Source organism: Thunnus maccoyii, chromosome 9, assembly GCF_910596095.1.
Source record: "Thunnus maccoyii chromosome 9, fThuMac1.1, whole genome shotgun sequence".
NCBI classification, from domain to species: domain Eukaryota; kingdom Metazoa; phylum Chordata; class Actinopteri; order Scombriformes; family Scombridae; genus Thunnus; species Thunnus maccoyii.
In genome coordinates this window covers 23,582,804-23,607,744 of record NC_056541.1, presented here as the reverse complement: position 1 = coordinate 23,607,744, position 24,941 = coordinate 23,582,804, and the positions used below count along the sequence as shown (strand labels likewise).

General features: G+C 41.3%; 1 protein-coding gene across 1 annotated transcript in view; it reads right to left on the bottom strand.

Moving 5' to 3' along the window:
* Positions 1-738: 738 nt before the first annotated feature.
* The window catches only part of bin3 (bridging integrator 3), a 32,741-nt gene continuing 8,538 nt past the window's right edge, over positions 739-24,941 (bottom strand). The window contains exons 4-9 of the mRNA XM_042420636.1: positions 15,719-15,780; positions 13,954-14,090; positions 9,476-9,516; positions 4,740-4,881; positions 3,525-3,659; positions 739-1,166 (exon numbers count right to left, since the gene is read on the bottom strand). Of these exons, the coding sequence (XP_042276570.1) occupies positions 1,020-1,166; positions 3,525-3,659; positions 4,740-4,881; positions 9,476-9,516; positions 13,954-14,090; positions 15,719-15,780 (664 nt within the window). The 3' untranslated portion in view covers positions 739-1,019. The remainder of the gene's footprint in view (positions 1,167-3,524; positions 3,660-4,739; positions 4,882-9,475; positions 9,517-13,953; positions 14,091-15,718; positions 15,781-24,941) is intronic.

Sequence of the window (24,941 nt, the reverse complement as noted above, 5' to 3'; positions counted from 1 at the left end):
AAAAGGTGGAAACAAAGGAGTGCAATAACAGTATGATTTGGTCCAAAATGAAGGAAAGCCAAACAATTTGGCTTCTAACCCTGGTGTGGAGCGTACGCAGACAAGACTTTCTAACAGTGCCAACAATGTGTGAAGTTCTTGGCTAAAAGACAAACGGAACCACCAACAATAGAACAAAGGATGGATGGTTTCAATAAAAGAAAATTTGGGTGTCATGATCAAAGTTTGCCACTAGAGGGAGCACGAGCCTTTGTTTTCGACAGCAATGCCACTTCAACAACTGCTTGTTCTCTTCGCAGCCTGAGTGGTAGACCTTTCAACACCGCTGCTCGGGCACAATGTCACTCTGCACGTTAGTTTTCATGTTACATCCACAGTCAGGACAGTGTAGGCACATTATGCACAGGTGATGTTACCAAGATCAGCCTGCAAACCTTAATAAAAAAGCTCTCATACAACATGGCACAGAGCTTATATGACTGATAACCGTTACATTTTCTTGCAGATAAGCTACAGTACACTACGTAACATTCAGTCTGTAGTGTTTGTAATTTCAAAGTTGTGTAATAAAAATGATGTTTCACAGACTGTTGATAACCTAGCAGATGTGACTAACGAAAACATTGTCTTACTTATTTCCTACTTTAGAAACAAATGCTTATAGACGTCTCTGAAACCTTGAAGTGTGACCCTGTTAATTAGCTCTGAGGAGAAATATTTGATTCCTTTACTTAAAAAAAAAAAAAAAAAAAAAAAAAACACATTGGCTTATAATGTTGCACTTGGCTGATGGCTTAGTTAATGTGGCATTTCAGCTGCAGAGAGTCTTTGAAGAGAGAATAAAACATGGGATTGTAGTGCATGAAGAATGGGGAGTGATGATGAGGCCGCAAGGAAACAAACTGATAATCAGGAAAAGGCCACTGCTGTTCGTTTGAACTGTTTGGAGGAGCCTGAAAAGAGTGCAATCCATTCAGAGAGGCATGAAAGGAGCCCTTCCCGGTTACGGCTTTCCACCCTCAGTCGTCGGCAACAATGGACAGAGCACGCAACTCGCTGAGCTTGGCCTCGGTCTCCCTCTCCCTCTGCTCATCAGTCAACCCTGCCTGGTCGATCTGATCTGTTAACTCGCTGAAGATCTTGTACATTTCGGTGAAATACACCACCTAGGGAGGAGAAGAGAGAAAAAAAAGTGTGATGGTAGAAAAAAAAATCTTGTCTGTCCTCTGATGAAGACTGGACAGGTGAATCCACAGACCTTTCTTAGATGCCTCTCAGGAAAATTACATCCAAACTCTTCCCCTCGAACAATCTAACCTCGCTTTTACTTACACAAGTCTGAAGCTGCTGGTTTCATACCTCTTCAACCCCGCTAATGAGAAGTGATTCGAGAGGGGAAGAGGGAGCCCACAGATATCAAACAACTCCGACAAAGCCCCAAAACCCATCACTTCAGTGGGTAGTGACCCTGCTTTTCTCTCCCAATCTGAACAAGAGATAGAGAGTGTTCACTGAAAGCTTTCTTGACACTTCCCACCCCTGCTTCTTCCCCTTAGTTCATGAGTCAGGCTCCCCAGAGAGTTGCTTTGATGATTAATAGACTTTAATCACATTACAAGACTCCAGAAGAGTAGGCAGAGAAAGAAAGTACTGGGAAATACAACCCCTTGAAACCCACACACACACATTCTCAATATTTATTCATGCAGCCATGCATACGATACCATACTCTTAAGGGGGCATCTCTGACTTATCTACGATTGCACGTGTCCTGTTGTAGGCCGAAACAGCGGAATCCACTAAGATACCAGAGGAAGAAATACTCACTGATTGACTAAAGGTCACAACAACACCTGCTAGGTCAATTTGCAAATAGAGAACTGTGCGTTTTATATAGAAATAACCTTTATCTAAATGTCATTGTCGGCCAAAAAGAAAAAAAGAAGTCAAGTTTCTAAACCACCTAAACAACAAACTTTTTAAAGTGCTCAGTCTGAAAGACATTTGTATGTTTATACCAATATCTGCCACCTAAACCACATGAGTGGGCCATAAGTATTGGGTTACTGCTGTTTGTGGGGGTAAAGCGGATATTTTTTTTTCTTCCCAAAAGTGGCTTGTTGAAAGGGCCATCGGAAATGTCCATATGACCAGTGATGATAATGTACACCAGATCAGTGTCTGGGTGCCCTCTCTAGAAAAGACACTCTACTATTACAATTAGTCGAGTCACCACGAGGAATAAACGCAGCCACAACACAACTGTGACCACCTACTACACAAAAAGGAGCCACTGGGTAAACCAGAGCTTTACTTTACATGACCTCTGTCTGGGCAGTTTGACACACCACAGTCCCAGCCGCTTAATATTTATACAGAGATGTTACACTATGACTTATTTGACCCCAAAATAATGAATAATTTCAGTTGCATTTCACCCAGTAAGTCCTTAAATACTGCCTGAATCAACAGAAAAAAAAGGAAAAAGAAAGTAATCTTTTAAGTGGTTTTTTTTAGAATGAACACACACAGCAGAGAATGCAAAACTGAGAGAAAAAAACCAACACAATGTCTCAATTCATCAACATCTGTACAGGTGGACAGGTCAGGCTGAGTGTCCCACTGACACTCGCTGGACGGGACTTGTGGTAGTGAAGCTGAATGCTCGCAACAAAGGCAGCCTTTGTGCCTCTCCTGCTGCCGCTGGGAGCTGAGCAGCAACAGCGGCTGGGAGAGAAGGGAGTGGAGGATGAAACCCAGCACATGCAGCGAGGCTGGGGATGAGGTCCACTGGTCCACTGACCACCCACGTGTGGCTGTGTTTGTGTGTAAACGTGTACAAGCTCATTCATGTGCGTGAGCTACATGACTAAAGGTAACATACACTGAAAAAAATAGCCAAAATGTGGCTAATAAGAGCTCTTAGACCACACAAAGTCAGGTAAAAGGTAAAAAAAAAAGTGATTTAACTTTTAATTTTAAAAACCTGAGCTTTGATTTGTGGACTCACAATTAATGTTGGCTATATTTAATGACTCAGTTTCTACTGTTTACTAATTTTACTACAAGTTCAAAGTACATCATAGAACTGTAATTGTCATTAGATCTAGGATAATCTCGTTTACTTATTAGGAGTGTGCCAGGGACTGTCCCAAAGAGGAAATGACATGGCCAGGCAGGTCTGGAGTGGGGGAGGGGGACATGGCGGCGCTAACTCAAGACGCCCAGCTGCTTTAAGAGAAGCTTCAGGTTAGAGGACAACATGCATGGCTGCAGTGGAGCCAGACAGATGAGGCCTTCCTAGGCTAAACACAGTAGTGTGGGCCGTCACTGGGGGTTAATCACATTAGGACTGCGTGGAGGGAGACAGACTGCCAGGATTATACACTCCCTTCCATCAGACACTTTATCCACTGTTTAACTCACACTCAGAGGGCGTAACAGCACACTGTGGGGTGGGTGTGTGCTGTGCATGCATGCGTGAGCGCCTCATTGTGCGTGCATCTCTAGGGGGAATCACTGACCTGCGCCCGAATGAGAGCCTCAAAGCTGGGCTGGAAGTAGTCGATGCGGCTGTGGTAGAACTTGGGCATCTCGTCCAGCAGCTGCTTGTTCTTGGCCTCAAAGTCCTCCCTGACCGGCCTGAGCTCCTCTCTGGCCTGGGGGTGTGGAGAAGAGAGAGAAGACAAAAGAACAGGTCACTAGCGTTCACTATCAGCTCTAACTTAACATGACATCCCCTCATTTCACCATCCTCAGTTCATTTTCTAATTCCTCTACAAACATCGATAAAAGGTGTTGGAGAAAGGAGAAAAACAGAGAAACAATTTAGTTTTAAGAATTTCAGCCATCATTAGTGTCCTTTTTCTTATTTGGTCAGAAAGATATTTGCCTAATTCCCACGGAGAAGCAGTGCAAAAAAAAGGCTGTAATCACGACCGCAGTGAGGAGGAGTGGGTAATGTGGGCAGACTTGGCTGTGAGTGGACTCCAGCACCACTGATCTGTGTGTGAATGTATTAGTGGGTAGTCTACTGTAGGCATGGAGTTATGGAATGCACAATGAATATGTGTGAGAGGGTGAGAATTTTTATTAAGGGGAAGGGGGGAGTTGCTACATTGAAATTACAACATATTGTTTATCTGCTGCATTATGGAAAGCTCTCGTCACCTCAGTTTTCTTTACGCATGCCGGTTGAAATGGCACACTAGTGTTTTGTCAGGATCATTCCTTTAAGTGCAGAGGGATTCAAAGGGCAGGGATGTAGGGGCCTCTTCAAGGCTTTGTTCCCCTGACAGTGCTTTTCTCAATGTGTGTGGGTGGTTCGCCATGTGAGGATGTGTTAGAGGCAATAGCATAGGCAACACTGCAGCGCTATCTGTGAATGTGTGCGCTTCTGTAGTGGCCTCGTGGTGTGTTTGTGTGTGTGTGTGTGTGTATGTGTGTGTGTCTACAATTCTCAATTACGTGCCTGTAGATGTGCAGCAGTGCCTTTTTGAAAAGGCACTACTTGAGAGCCTGGTAGCTTGCGTGGGTGAAGGAGCGCACATGTACAGTATGCATGTGCTCAACTATTTTTGTTCATATCCAGTCAGCATTTGTGTCTTTTTCTACTTATTGCGCTCTATTCACAATACGTGCACCATGTAAGAGCAAGTGAACTCTGCACCTCTGCAGATAGGGGGGGCCATTCGAGTGGACCGACACGTGCACCGATGCAAGCTTCAAACTCGCAGTACCTGATGTAGTTTGACCATAACGGGCCCGGTTTTTTCTTTCTCTTCGTACTTCTCCACTTTGGATTGCAAACGTTTGTAGTCCTGCAGCGCCTGTTCCCGACGTTTCACTGCCATGTTGAGGCTGGGGAAGACGCCGCTGTACCTAAAACAACCCAGCACACAGACAGCCTTTATGACACCTCTGACACAATAAAAAGAGCACTAAACGTAACACACAAAAGCATGCATGCACAAATTCTCATACATTCACACCACAGTATTCAAATGAAAAAAAACCAACATAAAAACAAAAAACTAAAGTTACTGAAATTATTAAGCAGCTCTCCTAGCTTTTTAAAATATGCAGGCAAGCATTCAGTATTGCATCCCATCTTAATAAAAGTCATTATGAATGAATAAAACCCCTCTTCTCAACATCTTATTGTAGAGGTACTCTCAAACCCCAGAGGACAGCTCTGCATTAAGCTTCCTCTAATCTATTATCTAATTACTATAGTTCAAAATGGCATGAAACAATTCATTTTGTGACAATTATCATATTCCAAATGAAAATATATTCTTGCAATGAGAATCCTAGTCTTCTGCACTAAAAATAGGAAAACACTCATCTGTAACTTAGCAACAGGAGTCTGAGCTTCATCCTGGGACTTGTTGCACTGGTTTTGTGACTGCTTTTAATGGGAGGTAGGAATACTGTATACAGTAAATATTCAACCTCATGAGAAGATTTAATGAATTATAAAATATAATTTAACATACATGGATGATACATAACATGTAAACTACCTGATTAAACTTCTAATGTATTTAATACACGGTATGCTGTAAAGGCTGAACATTATTTCTTTGAATTGATGTAGTTGTGCTCTATTTTCATTTACTTTGAAAGGCAAAGTATGTAAAACTAATAATATGTGTGAGTATGAAGGGAAAGAAAGAGGGCAGCATCAGTATGAGTTATTAAAATCCCAGCAGTCATCAACAAATTCATAGCAACGCAAACTAAGCCAGAAGGCCATTAAGAAAACAGCATTTCGGTCTTTCTAATATCAAAACAGGCCACAAAATTATTCACACAGGTGTCTGCTACAAGTGAGTCAGTAATAAAAACAATCATAATGACAAGTGAGATACAGCTTTTTTGAATGACTCATTTAAAGCATTTCATCAACTGTGTAGGCACACTACTACAATAGTTTATTGTGTGTGCCTCTGCCCATAGTGTTATTAGCCACAGAATGTGTGGGCTTCATGATTTACGTTCCTCTTTATGGGAACCACCAAGAACCACCAAGAACCTGTACATTCATTGTGAAATCCTAGATTATCAACGTTTCTGCTTGTGCACCTTACAAGAGGACAGGAGGGGGGAGTAAAAAATGACATGAACTGAGACTCAGACTCAGACAAGCAGGGATTGTTTCCGACAGGAAGCAAGGAGTGGTCTTGTAGTGTTTGAGTGACATCACGGAGCTCAGCTCAGCTCAGCCCAGCCCCACGGCCCACGCTCTACCGCTATTTATAAAATACCACTTTGGCCCAGTTTATGGCAGGGGTGGATGCCGATCCTCAAGTCTACTATCTGCTCCAGTGTACACATACTTGAAGCGCCAAGTGATTATGTAACTGCCCTCTAGGCATGACTGCTCTCCAGAACGATCCTACTGGCTGATGACAACGCAGCAGCAAACCAGCTTTCAAACGACACAAAGGCTGATCGCATTCTTGTGGGTGCCCATCACCTGACAGCGCGGCGTAATTTCCTTATGACACACTGTGACGGCCTGCTGTTTGCGCTCTTAAGTGGGACAGCACCGCCAGCAACTACTATGCTTAAGCACACAGAGACTTAAGGGCCACTGCTCTCCTGGCACTGAGGGAAGAGGAAGAGCTAAACAGAAAGCCAATTGCTTGTTAACCCATTCCTGTCCTTTCCACGCTGGATGCTGATGTCTCATTGTTTTAATCAGGGCTCTCTATGTCCAGACGTTATAGTGACTCAGCTGTGTCAAAGGCTCCCACATGACAACGTGAATCAGTAGCACTGGTTGAAGGTGATTATAGATTCTTTGTAATGATAGTTTGCTCAGCCACTGTCCAAGAGCTGGACATTTCCCTCGATGTCCGGGCCTTGGCTGGACAACTACCGGTCAGTCGGCTAGGTCTGGATTTGTGGTCAGTCCTGTCTGGATGAGGCCTTTCGCTGGCTGAGGGCTGCATGGGGGCCAAGGGCACACCACTGTCCATGTGACAGGTCAGGGTGTGGTGAACAGACTGGATGGAAATAGCATCTGGCCCAGAGAGTGTGTTTATGAGCAGCTGCCAATCCACAGACAGGCCAGTCTGACCCGTCAGCCAAGCCCAAGTCTGGTCTAGACACCCTCAGTCTAGGAGGTTGGCTGTCCCTCTTGACTATCACCATCACATAACTCACAACTGCAAAAAAGACACAGCAAACCACAAAAAATATGGGAAAGGGAATTGTTTGTGTGCAAATTACCACCTCCAATGCGTCACATTCTCAGATGAAGACTTTAGAGTGTCAGACTAGGTTATATCACGTGGCAGAATTTGTTAAATGCAAAATAACTACCACCTGTTGTATAAATGGTTTAAGAGCAGTGGACCATGGGAACTTGCGTATGCGTGTGTGACGTACATGCAGTGAGAACCCCTTTGTCTCAGCATAGGGATTTTGATCTGCTGCAACTTGCCTTGTTGATCAAAACTCAGACAACACTCACAGAACTCACACAGTGTGGATACATGATACACCAAGTACGAAGGAAACACGCTGGATGACTTCATTGTGAGCATCCTGGGTACAAAAGACTGAACTTGGATTACCAAAGTCCAAAAACAACACGAGATCCAATTCAAATCACTGCACCCCCTAAAAAACTGCATTAGCCCCACAGCTAAGGCCAAATAGTCCCATTTCCTCTAGGCCTCACAGCCTGCTCCAGGAGTGGAGTCTTCCTCTAATTGAGAGTGGTGGAGGTGGCTTGTCCAGTCATAGCTCAACCCGGGGCAGAGGTCTCAAAACAGGCTTGACTTCTGTCTCACCCAAAAGAGCAACGGAGCAGAAAGGGCTAGGTTTGGAAGCCTAGATAACACAAATGCCTCAATGCCCACGCACCCCCCCCTCCCCCTTCACATAAACACTGTGATGTCATTCAGTGACCCTGCTGAGTGGATGAAATTCACGTCTGAGCATGAGAGAGAAAAGACAGTGACAGGGGGAGCGGAGGGGAGTGCAGCCTCTTTTTCATTTGTCGACTCTACATTTTACCACACTAAGTATTAAGGCCGGATGCCAAAAATTTAAATGGCAATCACACATGGACACAAACGTGTACTGAACACACATACATACTTGTACATACACTCACAACCCATTCAAGCTTCCATTAACATTAACGTTCTCCTTTTCAACTCTTCTCTAATTCTCTTCAAGGTGTCACAAGATCACCAATAGAGTATTTAGAGACCGAGTAAACAATGAAAAATATTCATTAGTGATGGACTAATGGAATCTTAATGGAAGCTTTAAAGTATCGTGGCTTGTGTCTCACTTTTCTATAGAAGACACTTTGATAAACTAATAACTAATAGTGCTGTGTTTTTATGGAAGAAAAAAGTTAATGAAGAGGTCGGTTTAGTGTGGCTTCAAAAGTCATTTAAGAACATCATGTAAATGCCTAACTTTATGGTCTTTATGGTATGTTTGTGTGAGAGTGTGCACTGTCCTGAGACAGTTCTCCTCCTCAACCAATCCACGGCTCTGGGCCCAGGAAGCTGGGCCCTTTGCCATATTCTGAGCCTGCCCACACGTCCGCCTGCCGCCCACCAGGAAGAGGAAATTAGAACCATTCCATCCTGTCATTGCTCTGCCACCAGAGCACATGAGAAAGAAAGGGCTTAACACACACACACACACACACACACACACACACACTGACCCAACCTATTCATGTCTCACGGAGGAATCTCTTCACATTGGTTATTTTAAAAAATGAACTTACAGGGTTATGCGGGAGAAAGTTCAATACAAACTTGCAATAGAAACATATGCACACGCTCTCTTACACAGCATATGTTTAATCTCCTGGGAGGAGCCAGGAGCAGGAAGCAAAGCCTTAACAAGCGCTCCGGAAGACGGGTGGGATAGTCCAACCACTCCCTTTAGTACCTCTGCTTTGCATGTGCGTGTGTGCTGTGTGTGTGTGTGTTTGAAAAAATGAGGCTGAAGGAATGGAATAGCACTCACTGCCTGCTCAAATGGGGGCGAGTATTAGGAATGAGAGGCAAATAAACTTTCTTCCAGACACACTTCCACCACAGCAGCACTGCTCACTCCCTCGTTCATTTTTACAATCTGCATTACTACACTGCAGGCCTTCCTGTGGTCCTGCGCTGCAGCTGTACTTTCCACCCTACCAGTGTGAAGAGCAGAGCTAGGTCAAATAATAAAAATGTTATGGGGCGCTGAACTTAATCTGCCCGGAGTGTCATATGGATTTATCACATTGGGAAAATTAAGCCACAAAGAGTGAACTAAATGGCCTTTACTGTAATTTTGTAACGCATCTAAATTCAAACTCTCACTCTCTGCTAATCCACACAAATGTGAAACTTATTGGCACAACTATTTGACCCTGGCATAGAAGGAAATACAAAGCCAACTCTTACAATATAGCATATTAAAAAAAAAAAATCTCAAGATGGGCACTTACTTTTTCAGAGGGTCGATAACGGTCTTCTGGATCTGGTTGACCTGTAATAAAATGAACTGTTAAAAAAACATGTCTATATCAAGGGAAGTGGCATTACAAATTGTTATTCATTGTCAAATTGAGTTACATCAAGACTAAACAGCTTCTACATCTCTCCCTCATTAGTAGCAAAGTAATGTCGCTGCACAAACATCAACAATTGTGTATATTTCAAACAGAGCACTCCAGAAAAAAAAGGGGAGGGGAGGGGAGAGGGGGGGCTTGCAAAGAAACTTTCGTGACGTTGACTCTTTTATTGTACACAAGCCCTGAGGAGAAACCCCTGAATATTCATTGAGCTTGTGATACAAAAGGATGGAACTGTCAGGGGACGGACATGAAAGCAAAGCCCAACTGATTTCAAATCCTGTGGAGGGTGGGCTGCCTTACAAGATGAAAGTTCTTTGCAAACAAACATTTTAACAATAACAGTTTATATTTTCCTGCATTCTCCTTCTGGTTGCCAGAACCGACAGGGGAGGGAAGGAGGGGAAGGGGGGTGTTAAATGGAAGTAAACGAACATCTCATCTCGAGGCCTCCAGCCCCGGCACCAAGTCTCATCGACAGAAGTTGGCAAACAATAAATAAAGTTTCCAGTGTCATTTACATTGCAGATTTAAAATGACTGGTACTACTAGATCTCCAAGCATGACAGCGTGCTAAGTTAACCCGGCGAACGAGTCAAGTGAAGAGCAAAACGCTAAGAACGGTGAAAGAGAATTTAAAGCAGCGAGATGTGAAGTGACAGCTGCATGAGCACAGTTAGCAACTCCACTAATCATATGTTCACTCGCTATTGGAAGGACAGTCAATCACACAATCTAACAACAAGGAAGCGAGATCGCAGCTGTGCTTTGTAAAGATGCCCTGACCATCTATGACAACATACAGCAACACTCACTGCTTCACACAGGCAGATTTCCAAGTACAAAATGTTGATTGTGGTTTGAGGGAAAACAGAGAACCAATAACAAATAAGTACATGGGAATTCACATTTTCTTTGTTTTACATATTCACACCATCCCCCCCTCCCCGACTTGAGCTGCGCCGCTGCTTCTAAGGTGAGAGCATGCAGCGAGGAAGGAGAACAACAGCGGCAGATTTGCTTAAGCATGCTGGTGCCCTCTACCCTCTGCCCCTTCCCACAGAGGGGGGGGGGGGGGGGGCAGAGCTATTCCTTGGAGGCCCAGCAGAGCCTGAGGCCGACGCTCAAGCAGCAGTCTCCATCAGTGAGTCACGGGGCAGAGGCCATCCCGGCACACAGGCCTCCCAAAAATACACACAGATCGCAGAGGAAATCAATATCCCTCCAAACGGAGCATCCTCTACTGCGCTGCCGCCATCTACACTGGGGCTCAGCTTCGGCAGCAGTGTGCCGGCGGGGCTGTGCGCCCTCCTCAGCCCCAGAAATAAACACACAGACCTGGGCCACTGCTGCCTTCATTATCGCTGCACGTTTTATCTGCTGGCTCTCTCACTTGCGGGCCCTGCGGCGGAACATCTAGTCTCAACACGGAGAAGAGCAAAGGGTGGATGCTTTTGTGTCTGTTTTGCTGGAGCGATAGGGTTTGCTGTTGGTGCCGTCAGAATCAACAGTCAGCTTGAAGGGAGAAGCTGGAGCAGCATTGCAGTGAGCTGTGCTGGATTTTAAAACACCTAGCAAACCTGAGGTGATATTCCATATAGCAGACTGACCAAAAAGTGCTCACAATCACTATTTTGCCTTTAGCTCACTTTTAGCCACTTTACAAAAGGAAACACACTGCCCAGCCCAAACCTGGAACTGAACAGTGTTAGGATTTTTATTTAGTAAGACTGAAAGAAGTGCAGAGAATATCAGGTGTGACCTAGCTGTCAAAATCCACTCCGGATGAAAGTGTGTTAAAAAAGTACAACCACGTCAATACAGTTGGCGACTGTTGTCCTCCACAAGTGAGAAACTGTACTGGGATCAAAGTGCCTGGCTGAATCACTGTCAAACACATCCCAGTCAGTGCTGAACAGGAAAGCTGCACTCTTTAGAGCCAGGAAATGAGTCCACTATTTTTCACTATGAAGACAAGACATGTGAAAATAGAAAACTGCATTCAAATGAGAGATGACTGAGATGATGAGGCCACTGTGTAGTGCAGTGAAAGGTCAAACAGGATCCAGTGAAAGAGCTACCAGGAAAAAGGGGATGGAGGTGAGCAGATAAACCTTGATACTGAAGAAGTCTACCTTCAAACTATGGTCTTCAAATGCCGTAGAAAAGAGGTGGGTTGAATGGACCCATTACACCATCTGTTATCCGGTGACAGTCAAGTGTCCGTGGCAGTGACGGTTAAAAAAATTCCTTCAGTTCCAAATATGAAATACAGTGAAAAAAAAGATATTCTATGAAATCTGAAGAATGTAAAAGTTACTCTACCCCTGAAAACAGTCAAACTGGCAGGAGTGCGCTCCTGGGCACTCGACCAAGCCAAGTCCTGGAACATACGCATCCCGGGTCACAAACCCACACGCTCAATCCAACCCACATTCTACTTTGTCTAGTCACTCAAAACGGCTCCTGTAAAATTTGATGAGCTGTGCGCAAAGCCAGTCTGAAAGACTGGTATGTTAAAGCTGAAAAAGAAAGCGAATAAACAAAAGTGACTGCTATAGTTACAGTATAGTATAGGTATATAGTTTAAACTTCACTCTAGATATTTAGCATACTTATATTAAATGGAATAATGTTATTTATCTATGTGACATTTAAGTAGCTCTTGTATCAAAGTTGAAAGAAAATCCTCAACATGACATCACGCCTGAAATACAAATCTAGTATTTAATTCACTTTGGTGGAATTTGCTCACCAACTAATACTACTAGATTGACAATATCTTTATTTTAAAATTAGGTTTAATGACAGAGGACTTAACCTTTCACTAGGAGTTTTGGTTGTAGCAGACACTGCCGCTTCAGAGCACTCACTTATCTAGGGGAACAGGGTTTGATGGCGGTTGAGTAATGATCCTGACGTTTCACAGAAAATAGATATCATGTCCTCTCAACCCCAAATTGATAAATCCAGATGATGTGTAACACGCTACATTACAATTTTACCATGAAAACAAATCATCCACTTTTTAGAGAGATATTCATTTCTCCACCTTGTTGGATCGTTGTTATGGAAAAGGTTATGAAATCATTCTGGTTCACAATAAAATGTGAAAAGAAAGGGGAATATTTTAAGGCAACAAATGTGAACAGCCCAGAACACATAACAGCATGGCAATGAGTCAAGAAAACACAGATGGAAAAAAGTCAATCGGTATATGCCTTAGTGTGATCTCCTGTGTTCTCCTGTATTTTTTACTCTTTAAAAGTCCTTCACAGTGTAGTGCCTTGAGCATGCACACATGCGGTGCCACTATGATTCACATTATAGCTACCTGTGGCGATGATTCTAATCAAAAGCTGAAGTGCACCCCGGCAAATAATCTGAAGAGGCCTGACAGCCAAAGAAGAGATCTTCACAAAAGTACAGCTGTGGAAGAGCAGGCAAGATTACGCTGTATTGCTTACAGTTCTGACAAGAAATGTCTGCATAACTACTGTTTCCCCTTTGGACAAAACACATACAGCAGCAAGAGCACAAACATGACGAGAAATACGGTTCAAATCAACAAATACTCTAAATATTAAAACACAAACAACAAAATGTGCAAGAGAGAAAACACAGGAGAAAGCTGTGATTTGGCCACACTAGTGGTGTGGCTCTATGGATGGCAATGTCACTGCTGTTAGTACAGTCTGAAACTTCGGTGATTCCCTAGATGATCTTTTATTTAGTGCTACAAATAAAAATGTAGCAGGAAGGATTTAAGAGGTTTATATATGTTTTGTGTTATAAATTCCAGCTGATCACAGTTGCTCTTATTCATGAAGTAAAAGACAGCTTTTCACTGCATGAAGTGAACGGTTGATGAAAAAATTGTATAGCAAAATGCGTAGTATACAAGCAATACAACAGACTTGTTCACTACTCAGGCTGTGAACAGAGTAACTTTTATGAATTTTGTGGCAGGGCATATTTTCCTGTTGAGAAAAGGCCTTTCCATTGTATGAGTTATTTTAGACACCAGTGAGTCACAAATGCATCAATTTTCACAGCTGATAACCAGTAGCTTGAGCTTATAGAGGATGATGCCACAGATGCTTTTCAAAAACAGCAGAGGGAAAGACATACGGATAGATTTTAGTCTACAGGCTGCACAATATTGACAAATATGAAAACATGCATCCAACAAAAACTCATCTTGTTTCCTAATTTGTATGTCTGAAGAAAGACATTTCCCCAGATACCAATCTAATACCAATGGCAAGAGCCCAGAATGCAAAGCAGACAAAACAGAAGAAGAGTGAGACTAAAAATTGAAAGTGTGATCAATCTGCAGGATTGAGTCTGACCTTCTCCTGGTTGAAGGAGTCCATCCTTCTCATGGCCGTATCTAAAGCAGTCATGGACTCCAGGAATGCCTGGTCCTGCTCACACAGAGGGTTGCTCAGCAGGTCTGCAGAGATCTTCACCGCTGCTTTGGACATTGCTGTGACACACAAGAAGTAGAGAATATTGTTGAAACATTGTTAAACTATGTAAAACAACAATCATGTGTATTACGGCCCACAAAATTGGATGTCCCCATCTACACTTCTAGATGAACACATTCTAATGCAATTCAACGCCAGATTTATTTAATTTTTCTTGAAACATGGGAACAGGATTATACTAAATTTCTCAGCATTTAATCTCTGTGTTTGTGTGTTTGGTAGGGTCTCCAAAAGTGAGCTTTTGGGAAAGAACTGAAGAGTAAAAGTCGAATGGCACAGCGCTGCCCCCATTGTAAAAATCTGAGGGGGTGGTCGGGCTGGCTGCCGTGTTGAATATTCACCAGAGCACCAAGAATCTTTGCAATGTTTCTACACTGACAGCACAAATTACTGTTAATCTGCACTCATGCCATTTTATTTAGACACAGAGCACACATCAGATTATGGCTTCACTGTCAAAATAAATGAGCTGCGCTGAGGAGACACATGCTGACAGGAGAGGCTGTGGTGAAAATGGGCTTCATCGGGATCTGGAACACTCACTGGTCTCTTTTCACACTCCCTTGGGATTTTCTCTAGACCAATCAATTACCTAGGTGTAGCATTTCTGCATTTCTCTCCATTTGACAAGTAACAAATTGCTTGATTTGACCTTGACTGAGAGAAAAAAGTTGATTATAGGGGTCATGGAAATCAAAAGGTGATCCGAGGGTAGTGATTTATTAGTCTACTCACTGATGCTCATGTCCCTTGTAATCACCTGGAGCTGAAACAGCATGAACAATTCCTCAGTATGATAGCACATTTATCCCTGCCACTTTCTTCGCCTCCTGTTACTTAGCCTAATTGAAACTGTGAACTAGAGAAGCCCTTAAAAGATATTATCGTCCCTCACCAGCTAATTGTCAGTGAGTTCAAGTAGAGCTCTGCATATCACCACCCTTGACTTGATAAATGATGGTCGATATAGAAAGCAGTATATATAATACAGTGCTGACATGCGGAGTAGGTCCAGTTCTTTGTTTGGTAGCACTTGGTGGAGACGGGACCTGTGCAACAGATGGAATCCATTAACGATAATGAGGGCCTGACGGCTATGACACTTTGATGATGCAGACATCCATATTCCAGAGCACAAAGGAGAGGAAATGAAGAAGCCTCTCACTCCTCCATCCATCCCAACTCCTCCACCCCCACAACTGACTACTTACCACAGGCCATGTCTGCTGCTACTTCCCAAATACATAACTCCAAAATCAACAAATAAGCAAGTGAAAAGTAAACATGCTTTTTTGTGGCTGACAAACATGTGAATAAATGGAATCAGTGAGGGTAGACAAATTGAGCCATAAGTGAACACTGCGCAAAACAATACACTCATAAATCCAAAACACACACACTATGATAGCCTGGAAAAACCTATAAAAGATTAAGGCGGAGGCCCGCACTCTCTCGTCTCATTTGTTGAGTCGTTCAGAGAGCTGACGCACCACCAAACAAACCAAGACAACCAAACGTCTTTCTAGCCCCGAAAAACCTGCCGAGCAACATCAAGTATGTTGGTGAACAAGTGGAGATCAATAGCACCCCAGGCGGTAACACACATGTTGGTGTCAGAACACACCTAAATCAGCCTCAGTGCTTTTCTTCATGTCCTTGTGAAGCTTTTTCGTCTGATCCTCCAGCCTGCAAGACAAGAAGAAGAATGATTATCAGCCACCTTCTCGTCCAGTAATACAGTAAGGCATCAGTAACTCTGACAACAATGGAAAATAGGGGATGAACATGTATAACAAATAATGAAAAGGAATGGGAATATGGTGAAAAAATGCCATCCACACCCATATCATAACTACACTCATCGGCCACTTTATTAGGTACATCTTGCTAGTATCAGGTTGGACCCCCTTTTGCCTTCAGAACTGCCTTAATTCTTTGTGGCACAGATTGAGGTATCTGGTAACTGGCGAGGCCAATTGAGTACAGTGAACTCATTGTCATGTTTAAGAAACCAGTTTGAGGTTATTTGAGCTTTGTGACATGGCGCCTTATCCTGCTAGAAGTAGCCATTAGAAGATGGGTACACTGTGGTCATAAGGGATTGTGACGCCCCTCCCACTGTTTTGGAGCCTGCCTTCTGGACATTGGCTGACAGTGGAGGGTCGCAAGTGTAATATGGTTCTCCTGGGCCAGCTGAGCTATAAAAGTGGGCCCATGTGGTCACTCTTTCTCTCCCTTCCTCCTGCCAACATCCACCCTGCATCATCTGCTTTTGGTTTTACACTTTGTTCTAAACACCTTGTTTTGTTAGCTTTAGTTTTAATATTATATTTGTTTTAAGTATACACTTGCATGGACTCCCTCCTTGTCACTTTCCTAAGCAAGTTTGTAACAGGGATGGACATGGTCAGCAACAATATTCAGGTAGGCTGTAGTGTTTAAACAATGCTCAGTTGGTACTAGGGGGCCCAAAGTGTGCCAAAAAAATATCCCCACACCATTACACAACCACCACCAGCCTGAACCATTGATACAAGGCAGGATGGAGCCATGCCATGCAGAAATTGAGACTCATCAGACCAGGCAATGTTTTTCCCTATCTTCTATTGTTCAATTTTGGTGAGCCCAATGCAAAATGTAGCCTCAGTCTCTTGTTCTTAGCTGAAAAAAGTGGCGCCCGGTGTGGTCTTCTGCTGCTGTAGCCCATCTACTTCAAGGTTCAACTAGTTGTGTGTTCAGAGATGCTCATTCTGCACACCTTGGTTGTAACGAGTGGTCATTTGAGTTACTGTTGCCTTTCTATCAGCTCAAAGCAGTCTGGCCATTCTCCTCTGAACTCTGCCGTCAACAAGGCATTTCCGTCCAGAGAACTGCTGCTCACTTGATATTTCCCCTTTTTCAGATCATTCTTTGTAAACCCCAGAGATGGTTGTGCGTGAAAATCCAATTAGATCAGCAGTTTCTGAAATACTCAAACCAGCCCGTCTGGCACCAACAACCATGCCACATTCAAAGTCACTTAAATCAGCTTTCTTCCCCATTCTGATACTTGGTTTGAACTTCAGAAGATAGTCTTGACCATGTCTACATGCCTTAATGCATTGAGTTGCTGCTACAAGATTGGCTGATTAGATATTTGCGTTAAAAAGCAGTTGAACAGGTGTACCTAATAAAGTAGCTGGTGAGTATAATAATAATCTATATATAATTCATAATATATTCCATTCACTCAAGAGGGGCTGACATGGACAAAGAAAACGCCCAAAGAAAAACCCAGAAAAGGAAATTAGTATATAAGAAAACATGGTTCAAGAAGGAATTACACATTTCATTGATTCCACATAAAATGTTATTATAACATCCGTTAGCTAATTAACAATACAGGGAATCCTTCTTGTTACTGTCAACTACATTTGCGCTCAAAAGCATTAATGTCTTCAATCATTCCACTGCACATACTCCATTGATGGGTGTTAAAAATGGCAATTACCAGACTATGGAGGCTGAAAACACATGCCATTCATTATATCAATTAAGGAAAATGAGGGGTTTAGAATCTCCCCTGAGACCACTGTCATATCACTTCTCCTGGTTTGATGAAAAAGAGAACATGGTGGGGTTTCATTTCCATCTTTGCTTTGAGAGCCTATACTATCTACAAAGATAGGACTTCTGTGGGGGCACAATGGATACTGGACACAAGACGTAAATACATGAGTAACACAAATATGGCTGTTTGAGCCAATGCAAACTGCAAACCAAAAATGGAATTCAGATGCCTCCAAATACAAAATACCGGGTTTTGATAGTATTTTTTTAATTGTTCAGCAGCCAGGAAACAAGAATGGTATAGCTTTTGTAGAATACACACAGATGTATGAACCAAACAAGAATGTGCCTGGTTTTCTTTTTCCCCCAACACTGTTTGTTAACACTTCATTATTGATAGATATGTCAATTATTTTCTCAATTAACTGATTAGTTGTTTGGTCTATAAATGTCCAAAAATTGTGAACAATGTTAATTACAGTTTTAGATATTTAGATTACTATCGTAGAGGTTAAATAAACCAGAAAATAATTTTGTTTGAGAAGCTGGAATCTGGAAAAAAATTACTCAAAACAATTAATTGATAATTAAAATAGTTGGTGATTAATTTTCTGACAATCAACTAATCGATTAAATCAACTAATCGTTTAATTTTCAAATTCCTGAAACCCATACAATACAATCCAGCCATTTCATACATTTGGTTACAAATGTGCACTTATATTGAAACAGCATATGGTGTCAAACAGCACAAGAACTTGTTAGCCCCAGTCAGATTGCACTTGATTAGAAAGGATGTGTGATTTAACTGTAAGGATGCAGGGTTTGAGGGTAGTCAAAAATGATTAATTATTTCCAATCATAACTTGTCTTCTACATGCTTTTGTTTGTCTTGACGTATTTTAGGATTTTACACAGAATCGCCACAGACCAGATGGAGGTTGTTCCAAAAATGCCATTTAGAGTAAATGATGTAACTCCATCCTTTATTGTTCACACCACAGGAAGAAACATTCTGTCAGAACAATCTCCACAGCAACTTCTTCTGTCCCTCTCGCCAATTATATATAACTGGGTCTCATAAGCTATGTCAACCTTCCTCTTAAGTAATCAAAATCTACATTTCAGATATTTAGAAATGGCCTTTCCTAGCTGCAGCAAATGCTACTCACATTATAGTCAATATTATTTGCAATACTTCAGGCAGGATTTAGTATCTATTAATTCAAGAGCTTCATCTTGTTTCTGTAATATAGACTGCCTAAGTAAATACATTTTAGGGTACATGAAGACCAGAGATAATTAATGTACTGTGAGCTTTGCCACAGAAACATAAGAGTTCAGTCCACTGTCACATCAGACACAAAAACACAATTATCCTGTTTTGTTGAGAACATATAACAAGTCTATTTCAGACAATGTATTCCATGCAGCCATCATGTAACAATCATGTTTTCAGTCATACCTGCAAACTTAAAATTGTGTCTGACATTTTAAAAAACATCTGGAAATACTAATATATGGTCAGACTATCATCTCTCTTTGTGATGGCAGCAAGAAGACACAGTTGAGCAACTTCATAAGTAGACTTTGCTTTGAATGTGATTCTGATGTCAGTGGATTCAATGGAGGGCATAATGTAAAACATTATTACAGTATAGAGAAAAGAAAGGGAAAATAACAGTATAATAGCAACATCCTACCCATCATGGATATTGGGTTGCATGACAGTGGGTGAGATACTCTCACTATGTAAACAAACTAGCATGCTCCGAGACCAAAGCTTGTATGCTCAAGATGTGTTCATGCAATGCTTGTTTGTGCATGTGAAACTCTGGTTCCAGTACTTTAGAATGTGTTGCACAATGCCGCTGCATCTTCACTACTCTGTCAGCACTGACAGTGAAAGAGTCATTCTGGATGAGTGCCAGGTGAGCCCTGGAGTCTCTTTCCAAAAGGTGCTAATAGAGTGGCCTTGTGGAACAGCTGCTGCTCCTTGCTCCAGTGCCCCAATGTTGGGCCTGTGCAGCCATAACCATCAAGTCACATCGCCTATTGAAATGTAGAAAGACCATACTGTATTTTATATGACTACCACACACAAACACTGTGTATGACACCAGATAATGAACAAGCATCTATGGAAGCAAATAATGGCCATAAAGGTTAGTGTCTTATGAGCAACTGAATACCTAATTGTGAAACTTTATGAAGACTGAATACTTTAAGTTGAAATGTAAATACCTCAGAATTTATAGCAGTGAAGAATTTTATTTTTTAACCCATGTACCTGAATATTAGTACAGTTTAAAATAATGAGCAGGGTATACTAGTCCCCCTCAAGGTTACACAGGGGGAAATTAAGGGACAGTCTGAATTGCTGGAGGTGTGGGGGAGTATTGGTACACTCCTCCATATGTTGTGGTCCTGCCTGTTTGTACAAATATTGTGGTCAGAGCAGATCCTTCTGGTCAGATCATGAGAAAATCAAACTGATCCTTAAATTAGACATCACATTCTGCCCAAGACTGTTTGTTCTGGGTGATCCTCTCCCCCTAAAAGCCGTCTTTGCAGTGCAGGCGGACTGGGTCCAGACTTCCCTTATGCTGGGAGAAAGTTCATAGTCACAGAATGGAAGGCGACCAACCTACCACCAACCAGGGTGCGGTTCTCTCAGATGGGTATTGTGGCAGCCCATGATTGTTTCTCTTTTAGACTGATCAACCAGGTGGAGAAATATTATACATAGTAGGCGAATTACATCTCCTTCATTAAAGGACCCCGAGACCTCTGCATATATGATAAAACATCAGCTCAAATCCCTAAGAGTCATATAGACCTGTGGCAATCAATAACCTACTCCATCTGCCAGTGAAGTATTTTGTCTATGTGCTGTGTTTACTAAGTTATTTATTTTCTATTAAGTTGAATTTTCTTTTTCTCAGTCTCAGTCTCAGTGGTGTCTTCTGCTCAGCCATACAATTGTGTGATCTTGTTTCTTTTCTATGTGTCATGTCTCTTAGCTCTTACACTGCCATATTATGTATCTGATGTGTTGTCTTGCCCTGTTGAAAATAAATCCATGTATCTGAATTTATGTGTCCTAAACCTCCCCTTTTTCCTATCTATAAATACCTTTATTTGTAAATTTACAGATTACGTTACAAAAAGCCGCGTTTGGGACTGGACCATCCACTATGTAATATTCCCCCACTGTATGGGAAGACATCATATCCTGGATACTATAGCAGAGTTAAGGTGGATATTACCGGATCTGCCCTGGTCCGTATTGGATGTGGGGAAGTTTACACTACAGCAAGCCCAGCAAACATTATCCAATATGGCGTTACATTAGTCAAACTCAAGGGTCAGTCCTCATCTTCATAGTATTTTCTCTTGTTAAAGTGACATAAATACTGCATGCAAATACACATTAAAGCATATATATAACCTCAGTTTTGCTTGCCAAGTATATTTTTTCTATAGTAAACATCCAAACATGGCTATGATAGACTGAAATAACATTTATCATTTTTCTTATCATACTTTGCTATATTACTAAAGCTATGTAGCTATCCTTCAATACAAGAAGAATGCTGCTCCTTGATTTCTATATCTTCTTCAAATATCAACTGCTGAGCACATTGACCTTTTTTTAGTTTTAGTCAGTCTTTTACCATATCATGTATGTAGCCATCAACTGCGTATTTAAGACTCTTTCAAACAGCTTTAGTTTTAAATAGTTTTAAATTCCATCCTGACTCTATTGCTTGTCCTTGGTATATTAGATGTTCAGATTTAAATCTTTCATCTTGAATTTTAGTGTGAATTTGAACAATGAGATTGTTTGACCTTACTATATTTTTTAGATCTAAATTAATCTCATTAAATTAGAGCAATTTGAATATAGATTGTGAATACTGAGTAGTTGGATTTTCCATCTGAATTTGTAAAACCTAAAAAATATATACACTGGAAAATACGTTTGAAATTTTTTAAAGAGGGGCATCCAGACCACAAACAGACATGGCCAAAATAATTGGTACCCTTGCATTTTATTAAAGTAATGCACTATTCGCCCTGAACAGTGTTCAATTAAAAGATCTTTTATTATCAATGCATGTTAATGTTTAGTTTGCAGTATAACAAAACAAAAAAGTTGTGAAAATAAATGAATTCATGCAAGACATTCTAAAATAGCCTGGACAAAATTATTGGCACCCTTTAGAAGTTATAAGAAATAATTGATTTGTACTGATACTTTAAGCAGATTATTGTGCTTTAATTAGTATCACAGGTGTTTTCGATCTTATAATCACTCATGCAGCCAGTTTAAAAGGAGAAAATTACTCACTCTGCTGTTTTGTGCCACTGTGTGCATCACAATGAACATGGAAAACAGAAGGAAAACTAGAGAGTGGTCTGGAGAGATCAGAAAAAAGGTAATAGCCAAGCATGGTCAACATAAAGGTTACGAGACCATCTCCAAAGAGCTTGATGCTCCTGTGACCACTGTTGCCAATATTATTAAGAAGTTTAAGGCCCATGGAACTGTAGCCAACATCTCTGTATGCAGTCGCAAGAACTCATTGCCTGAGATTGAACAGAAGGATTGCTCGAATGGTCGAGAAAGAACCAAGGAAAACTTCAATACAGATCCAAGCTGATCTTCAAGCTCAAGGTACAATAGTTTAAAGTCGCACCATCCATCGCTGTCTGAATGAAAATGGGCTCCATGGTAGAAAACCCAGGAAGACCCAACTTCTAAGAGGGAGACACAAAAAAGCCAGACTGGACTTTGCCAAAATGTATGTTTACAAGCCACAGTCCTTCTGGGAGAATGTGCTTTGGACAGATGAAACAAAATTTTTGGTAAATCACACCAACCCTATGTTTACAGAAGAAAAAAAATGAAGTCTTCAAAGAAAAGAACACCATGCCTACCATGAAACATGGAGGAGGCTCAGTGATGTTTTGGGGTTGCTTTGCTGCCTCAGGCAGTGTGTGCCTTGAATCTGTGCAAGGCACAATGAAATCAGAGGACTATCAAGGCATTTTGGAGCGAAACATACAGCCAAGTGTCAGAAAGCTGTGTCTTAGTTGCAGGTCACGGGTCTTCCAGCAGGATAATGACCCCAAACATAAATCAAAAAACACCCAAGAGTGAATGAGAAGAAAAAACTGCTATGAGTCCTGATCTGAATCCCATTGAACATCTGTGGAAAATGCTGAAACTAGCAGTTGGGAGACAACACCCATCAAACCTGAGAGAACAGAGCAGTTTGCTCAAGAAGGGTGGGCCAAACTACCAGTGGAAAAGTGTAGAAACCTCATTCAGAGTTACAGAAAGTGCTTGATTGCAGTCATTGCCTCTAAAGGCTTTGCTACAAAATATTAAGGGTATGTTCATTTTTCATTTGTTTTATTTTAAATAATATGTTAAGTTGCAAATCAAAAGCAAAGTTTCAGTTATATTCAATGTGAGATAAAGAATGATGGATACCATATACTAGACAGTTTCAACTTAATACAGAGAAAATTGAGTTCTTTGTAACAAGATGGAAGGGTACCAATATTTTTGGCCATGTCCGTAAACTAAATCTTTCAGTGGTATTTAAATTTCAGCATTAAAATTTCAGGGGTGATGAAATTTCACAATTAATTATTCAACTGCTTAGAAGATTAAAATATTTATGGCCATTATTTACGTTTGACTAGTCACACCAGACTTTTCTTTTTGGCGAGGTAACCCAAAGGTCAGTGGTCATTGCCACTCACACAAAAACCAGGTCAGCAACTGTAGTTCAGTAGACATCACCGCTAAAAGCCAAAAGAATCCTATCAGACCTTGTGTACATGAATTTCAATACATTAAATTTATTTATTACAATATTTACACTAGAAATTCAACTTGGCATGCGTGCATCAAACAGAATTATTCATGCCAAATACCATGTAATTTTCTCACACCCTTGCTAAAACATATTGATCTTGAAAAGTTGGTTGACATATATCGACTGACATTAGCTATCCTATCACTATCGGCACATATGTCGGCCAATAAATAACAAGAGATTGCAGTTAAGGAATACTGACGATACGTTTGAAATCATTTTAAAACAGTGTCGCTGTTACATAGTTTGCCCCCAAGTATCGGCCTCAAAAATCCAGTATTGGTCGGGCTCAAGTTTAGCTCTGAGAAACATGCTGCTGTGTGCATAGCAGTTATATTTGTTTCAAATTTTAATATTAATAACACCACAAAAAATTGCAAGACAAATTACACAACACATTGGCCAGACGAGAATGCAGAAACAGGAATCATAGTGAAGTCCTACGAAGTATATTTAGGCTGCAGATCCACCATGATGCGCCGATATGGATCTCTTGGGTGGAGACTCTAAATGTCTGTACATGCCTACTGCTCTGACTCATCTATAAGGTCTAATAGCACCACACCTTTCTGATAAAGGGCCCTCCTACTCAACAAAACCTGAGAGTAAAATTGAGCTCCCACTCATTCTGCATAGCCCTCGGGGAGTTTCTTTAACCTTAGCCTCACAGCAAGAGAAAGCCCAGATGCAATGAGCTTTCAGGTCTTGGGTGCTTATGTGGTCTGAAACCCCTTTCTGCTTTGTTTCAAAGAAACACTGACTGTATGTTACTCAATTCAAAATAGGTTGATTAAACAATAGCTGTTAACAGTTTCTAAATTCATTCTTATAGAAATGCCATCAGTGTTTACAACCAAAAATCAACGAAATGCTTCAACATTTGAGCTTTTCTGAATTTATGAACACTAATGATGTGTTTACAAGAAATTTCATAAGATTATAAATTTTGTCTTGAACCTAAATTCAGAGGTTGAGGGTAATACACTGTATTTCTAATGAAAAGTAAACTGTCTCTCCCAATGTCTAATTTCAGACAATAACTCAATAACTCAAACGTGGATCCTTTCACAATTCAAAGTTGAAAAAAAAAGTGACCAAACATGGCAGGGGTTGGCAAACTGTGTGGGACAAAGAAACTGTATGACTGTATACTGAGGAAAGTGTGAGTTTCTCAAAGTGCTTTGTAAACATGTGAAGCCAAAATACCTACATGTTAATTCAAAATGTACATTAATTAAAAAATGCATAACTATCTAAATTTGGATATTCATACATAAGATATCTTCCAATGTTTTCAGATCTACATCATTTATATTACCATGTGGGTGGTGCATAGACTTACCTCTTTGAGAGGGAGGGGAAAATATCCAACATAACTCCCCATTATACTGTATATTGTTCGGG